The sequence below is a fragment of the Marmota marmota genome, unplaced genomic scaffold (assembly GCF_001458135.2).
Source record: "Marmota marmota marmota unplaced genomic scaffold, marMar, whole genome shotgun sequence".
Lineage (NCBI taxonomy): Eukaryota > Metazoa > Chordata > Mammalia > Rodentia > Sciuridae > Marmota > Marmota marmota.
This window is the reverse complement of record NW_026000113.1, coordinates 159,193-165,621: the sequence shown is the minus strand read 5'-3', so window position 1 is coordinate 165,621 and position 6,429 is coordinate 159,193. Positions and strand designations below refer to the sequence as shown.

Sequence of the window (6,429 nt, the reverse complement as noted above, 5' to 3'; positions counted from 1 at the left end):
CAGCCCCAGCCATGGCATTGCATAAGTTAAATAAAATCAAAAAAAAAAAAAAATATATATATATATATATTTTTTTTTTAAAACTACTAAAAATCCCCCAGGAAAAAGGAGCAAAGGGAGGGGAGGAATAAAGGAAGCTTTGCAGGAAGAGGGACAACAGGCCCCAGCCCCTCACCTTGGTGGCCGGGTGCTCCCGTGGGACATTTCTCAGAAGCTCAGACACAACATCTTGCATCTCCACCAGTGCCTTGTGGCTGCCTGACAGCTTCTGCTCAACAGAAAGACACAACTCTAGTGGCAGGCACCCACCTTCCTTTCTGCCCCTCCCACCCAGGGCAGCCTGCGGGCTCCCAGGTCGTTGGCTATACTGGCTCTGCCCTGCAGGCTGCAGGGCACCCCTGATCCACCCAGCTGCCTAGACACCCAGGGACAACACAGACCCTGAGATGGTGATAGGGGCCCCAGGCCCTCCAGAGGGCACAGGAGGACATCCTCAATGCAGACAGTTTTTAGCACCCAAGGGTGGTGTGATCTGGGTACAGTGACAGGCATCAGGTGAAGGGTTTGGTCAGGGGTGCTTTGAGCCTTCAATTCCACAACCAGGATACCTGAACAGGTGTCACCCTACAGAGGTATCCCAGGCTCCTCCCACACCTGCCTGAAGGGGAGCAGTCAACTTCGCCTCAGTCCACAAGGGTGATCAAGGGCAACCCAAGGATTATAAGCAGACCCAGGATATGGTGGCACTGAGCAGGTCACCACAAAAGCCTTCGGGCACCAGGGTAGCAGTCCCAGTGGTGCTAATGCCACTCCCTCAGCTGCTCCACCCAGTGCCTGCAGTGCCAGTGCCTGCTCAGCCCCTCCCACATAGGCTTCCACCTCCCAGGGCCAGCCAGGGCTCTCACCTGCTGGAAAGGGTTGGTGGCACGGGGTGAGCAGGCCAGGTAGTACTGCAGGATGTCTGCGGAGAGAGGATGCAGTGGGCTGAGGAAGTGGCCATCCATGCAGCTGTGTCTATGCAAGTGCACGTGTGTCTGCAACACAGCTGTGTGTGTGCATGTGCATGTATGTGTGCATGCAAATACCTGCTTGCGTGCTTACACACATGTATCTGCACGTGTGTACATAGCATGTGTGTGAGAAAGCTCTGTGGTCTCCAGGGAGATCAGGGCTGGGGTTAAGCCTTCTACTGGAAGCGGGGTCCCTACAGTGTGCAGCCTTGCTCTGAAGCAGTGACAGTAGGTGGGCTAGGGTCTTGCCACACCAGCACCTTCCCTTGGCCTGGGGGGTCTATGCTCCCATCAAACCTCCAGGAGCCCAGGGGCCATCAGAACAGGTATAGGCTCCTCGGTTTCTCTCCCCAAACCCAGCTCATCAGGACGTCCTGCCAGTCCTGCCTTCCAAGCACCCTCATCCCTGTCCTGGGCCCCACCTGCTCAAGCCACTGCCATTTCCTGTCTGCAGGAGTCCGACAGCCTCCCCCAGCCCTCATGTCTTCCCAGCAGCCTGAAGAATTTAAAAGGATGTTCGATTACAGCTCAAAGCTCTCCCATTCCCCCTCCCAATGGCTTCCCCTGAGAATAAAGCCTCGGCCTCTTCACCTGGCTCTGCTCAGCCTGCCCAGGGACAGGCTCTGAGGCAGCCGCAGACTCACCCCCACTCAGCACTGAGTACTCCTCCACCATCTTGGTCACGTAGGTGTCAGGGTCTACACAGAAGTCACTGGAGCCCTGGGTGGGTGTGGGCAATGAAGGAGGGTGACCAAGCTGGGCCTCAAAGGAGAGCTGTGTCCCACCCTGGGCTCTTAGGGGCAAAGTGGAGTGTGACTATGGGGCGTAAAGTGCCCTGTGTCCACGGGCAGGACCCAGCAACCCAGTGCAAGGTGAAGAGGGAGAAGAGTGTAGCTGCTTTCCCCTCCCCTCCCCCACACCTAGGCCCAGCAGACAGGGATACTGGTCCCCTGGCCACTCACCACAGACACGGCCAGCTCCAAGCCCAGCGCACCCCAGCTGATGACCAGGGCCAGTACCCCCAACAGGCAGACCCTTGGGGTAAAGAGAGCCGGTCAGCAGCCTTCAGGCTACAGGGTAGGGGACATGCCGCCTGCTGGGCTGCTGACTGGAGAGCTAGGTTCCAAGGCACACCTGGAGTCTGACCCACAAAGAGCTGCCCACCACCTGAGCAGACCCTCCTTCTGGCTTAGCTCTAAGACTAGGTGGCTCCCTGGGCCTTGCCCTTCTTGTCCCCCAAGTCCCCCTGCTAGGGCCATCTACCTGGAAGACAAGCCTCTGCTACTTTCATGCTGCTCTGCAGTCCACTGTCCACTCCCTGAGGGGCTGACGTCCCTCCCCCACAATCGCGCCTGGACTCCAACCCCACCAGGTGCAGCCTGCCTCATGCCAGGTGGGGCCTAACCGGCCTCTGCTGCTCCCGGCCACACACAGGCCTGTGTGCTGGCTGTCAGCTGTCCTTCCTCAAGGGCCGGAGCATCCCTCCTCCCTCAGACCTCTGCTTTGACTCTCAGGGCTTCTTGGACACAGTGTGCACTGAAGGCTGCCTGGCCACCTGCCTGGCTTTATGCTTCTGGAGGCACTGTCACCATTGACGTTCGGCATGTTCTATGAATTCATCCCCCAAGGCCTGTGCGCACCGGGGCGGGGGCTGCGGTGTTTTCTGAACTCTCCTAGTACCAGGCTCAAGTAGGAGCCAGGATGGGCTTGTAACTGTTCAGAGAGGGACAGGGACAGCATCTCGCAGTCACCCTTTGGGTAAGCTGTCACTCTGTCCTTCAGAAGAGACAGAGGTCCAGCACTGACCTAGCCAAGGATGACCGGTGGCCTGGTGAGTGGGCTGCTTCAACACCTGAGGGTGGAGGGAGCAGGCACAGCGCTCTCCGGCTCCTGCTCCTGGTCTCCTGGGATCCCTTAGCACTTGGGCCCGGGCAGGTGGCTCCCAGGGTCTCCTTGCCAAAGTTCCCCATGGACACATTGTCCCAAGCAGGAACACAGCAAGCCACTAAAACTGGGCTGGGGGAGTCGCCTAGGATGCTAGTCACAGGGGCATCTCGGAGCAAGCCTCTCTGGGAGAAGACCACCTCAGGCGGGCCAGCGATGAGGGCCTCGTGAGTACCACTGGAGACTGATGAGGAGACAGTGTCTCGAGGGCCTCAGCTGCCCCTCCATCCTGCCAGCCCACAGGAGAACCACCTCCCACCCAGACTCACCCAACCAGGATGCCCTTGGAGCTGCGAATGAGGCCCACCAACACCAGGAGGCAGATGATGACATCGAGCAGCAGCAGGCCCAGGTAGCCCAGCCACCTGTAGGCACACATGGGTGTGGGCTAGGCACATAGAGGGGACAAGGGAGGGGGGACAGCAGGGCAGAACAAGGCAAGCAGCCTGGTACCCACAGGCAGTCCTAGGATACAGGGACCAGGGTCAGGGCCTGTCCACTTGGGGGATTCCTATCATTGCCAGTGACCTCCAGCTGCCCTGACCCCCAAAGTAAGGCCTTAAGTATTAGCTACTAAGAACAAGGTGCAGAAGAGGGTGATGACTGAGCCAGGTGTACTGGGCAGGCAGGAAAGCGGATGTGGCCATACCTGTACCAGTCGTAGAGATCCACCTGCTCAGCCAGCACCTCCAGAGACACGCCTGGGTTCCTCCAAAAGGGGATGGCGGCAGTGTAGCCCAGCAGTGTCTCCAGCAGGCCCTGTAGCCGCTGGACAGCCCGCAGGGGCTCTGGCTTTCCGGCCAGCTGCCGCTCCAGGCTCTGCAGGCTGGGCTCTGCCGTGCGGTTCAGGGCCGCTGCTGTGTCCCACACCTGCCACCAGGATGGCCAGAGCTGAGGCCAGGTGCGGGCCCCTGGTTCCCCAGGGCCTCAGCTGCCCCTCCATCCCGCCAGCCCACCGGCATGCACAGAACCAGTGGACAGCCCGCAGACACCTTCCCAGCCCACTCACGCGGTCCTGGACCCCCATCACTGTGCGGTTGGCGTGACGGAGCGAGTAGGTGGCCCGATGGACACCGTCGCTGGTCTCCCCGTTGCCGTAGAATCCCACTGCGATGCCCGCGCTGGAGAGGGCAGGACATGAGCACGCAGCCCCCTGCCCCCCTGGACAGTCCCTGCGCGGCCCTGCCCAGCTCACCTGCAGACCAGCGTGGCGATGATGACGCACCAGGCCGTGCAGCAGCAATCAGCATCCAGGTGCTCGTCGCTCTTGCGCCGCCGGCAGCACAGCCAGAAGGAGTAGAAGAGCAGGAAGAGGAGGTCCAGCGCCAGACAGGCTAGGGCCGCGGCCCCCAGCAGCAGCAGCGCCTGTGGGAGGGAGGAAGCTCGCTGGAGGGTGGCCCGGCAGACTCCCACTTAACCCTCCCCCTGCCCTGGGGGGAGGTGAGGCCTGTCCCCAACTTCTAGGTGAGGAATGGTGGCTCCCAACACCTAAGGGACTCCCACAGGCAGCCGGCCCCCTGCAATCAGGACTTGACCCCACTTGGAGGGGCCAGGCGGATCTGCTGGAGGCTTCTAGGCCCTGCGCCCTCCTGTGGCGGACTTGCCAGCTTCCTGGGCCCCAATCTAGGGAGGATTCCAGACTAAGCCTAGAAAAGAGGCTCTGAGTGGGGTGTAGCCAGACGGTGGTGACAAAGAGCCACCTAGTGGGCGGATGGGGCCAGCACCATCGCTGATTGGTCATGTGGCCCAGGAGGCCCCTCCAGCTCCCTGAGTTGGTTTTCTATTCTGTAAAAGAGGTGATGGCCCCTTCCCTGAAGAGTGGATGTAATGTGCAGAGAAATCCTGGCAGCCATGGGGCTAGACAGCACAGGCCCCACAGGCCCCCGGGCTGCAAGCACTGCCTCCATCCGAGTCACCAGACAGGCTGCTCCTGGGACAGGGTTTGTGCCCTCCCACCAGGTCTGCGACTCCTCAGTCCTAGGAGGGACCTGGGGTGGGTGGGAAGGTGGCACAGCTGCTTCCCATAGCCATCGCCTCCCTGTGCCCTCACCCAGGCAGGGACAGCCATTTTGCCATCTGGAGTCCCCGCTCCCAGTGCTGTTTTAGGAACTGTTAGGAAAATGGGGGTCTGCTGAGCTGAGCTTGGCCCTGCTCACAATGAGGCTTTGAAGGGTGAGCACGTATGGGGCTGAGGGGCCACCCTCCCTGGTGCTCTCAGGAGCTGCACTCAGGACTGGGCAGTGGGCACTGGAGTCTCAAGCACTGAATGAGATGGGCTGGCAGCACATCCTCCATGGCCACCACACCAGTGTGTCCTGTGGACCCCACCTATACCAGCGGCGTACAGTGCCCCCACCTAACACCTGGCTCTAGGAGTGGCCACCGGTGTTGCCTCCCTGAGCCTCAGGACTCCAGGGCCTGCCTGTCCCCAGGCCTGGGTCTTCAGAGGAAGTAGTGTATGAGTGCAGCAGAGACATTTCCTGAGCACTCACTGGAGGGAAGGAGGGTAACGGGCACTGCCAGAGCGGTTTGTGGTTGGGGCAGGCACCAGGCCCTCCTCCCCTGGACACTGTACTCTTCAGTTTGCCTGGCCACGTGCTTTCAGCAGTAAGGATGTTTCAGAGAGGTAGAGAGAGAGAGGACCAGGACCAGAATCCTCTCTGTTCAAATGCAGCCCCTTCTGGTCACATGACGGGACCTCTACACACTTCCTGTGCAGGGTGGGGTGGCAGCCAAAACCTGGCCGCACCTCATGCGGGGGTCAAGAACTGAGGCTCAAGCACCTGACTCAGGGAGGCGTCCACTAATGGCTGTCAGTGTGGGGTGACCACCAGTTATCTCTTGCTGCAGAGAAACACCCTCCCTCCCCACATCCGATCATTTTGGCAACTGTAGCCTCCCTGGGGCCTGAGCCTACCCGCTGCCCAGCTCCCCTTGGGACCAGAGGCTCAGCCCTGGAGGGCACTGGGACTGCTGGATGAGCAGCCCTGGCGCCTAGTGGGCTGTTTTCTAGGAGACAGTTGCCAGGCAGCAGGAGGATGGCGCTCCCTGCTCTCCCAGAAGCCAGCTGGTTCCCATACCTGGCTGCAGACCTGCTCACCTTCCACCTGGCCAGAGGGACACTGACCAAGGGCTGCACAACCAGCCACTGCAGGCCGAGAACCAAACCCCTGCTGGGGTCCAATGCCATACTGGTGCCCTGGAGGCTGATGTACCTTTGGAGACTGGGCCTCTGCCTGTGACACACCATAGGGGAACCCTCAGGGGAAGACCAGGGTTCTTCCATGAGGCTGCAGTCACAGGCCACAGCCCTTCCTCCTCCACTGCCCTGTGCCCCGTGGCCACCCCGTGAGGAGTAATGTGAGTGCTGAAAGGTGTTGGAGGGGGACACTTCCTGGTTCTTGGCCCAGTGCTCAGTGCCCCCCGCTGCTGCCCATTACCCCTACACCAGCAGGCTTGGGCGGGGGGGGGGGGG

The 6,429-nt window shown here is 60.6% G+C and overlaps 1 protein-coding gene across 1 annotated transcript in view; it reads right to left on the bottom strand.

Moving 5' to 3' along the window:
• Ttyh3 (tweety family member 3) overlaps positions 1-6,429 on the bottom strand; it is a 19,682-nt gene that overhangs the window by 12,590 nt on the left and 663 nt on the right. Inside the window, exons 2-10 of the mRNA XM_015507596.2 lie at positions 6,055-6,190; positions 4,150-4,366; positions 3,964-4,075; positions 3,604-3,824; positions 3,224-3,319; positions 1,973-2,045; positions 1,655-1,730; positions 906-961; positions 176-268 (exon numbers count right to left, since the gene is read on the bottom strand). Of these exons, the coding sequence (XP_015363082.1) occupies positions 176-268; positions 906-961; positions 1,655-1,730; positions 1,973-2,045; positions 3,224-3,319; positions 3,604-3,824; positions 3,964-4,075; positions 4,150-4,366; positions 6,055-6,190 (1,080 nt within the window). The remainder of the gene's footprint in view (positions 1-175; positions 269-905; positions 962-1,654; positions 1,731-1,972; positions 2,046-3,223; positions 3,320-3,603; positions 3,825-3,963; positions 4,076-4,149; positions 4,367-6,054; positions 6,191-6,429) is intronic.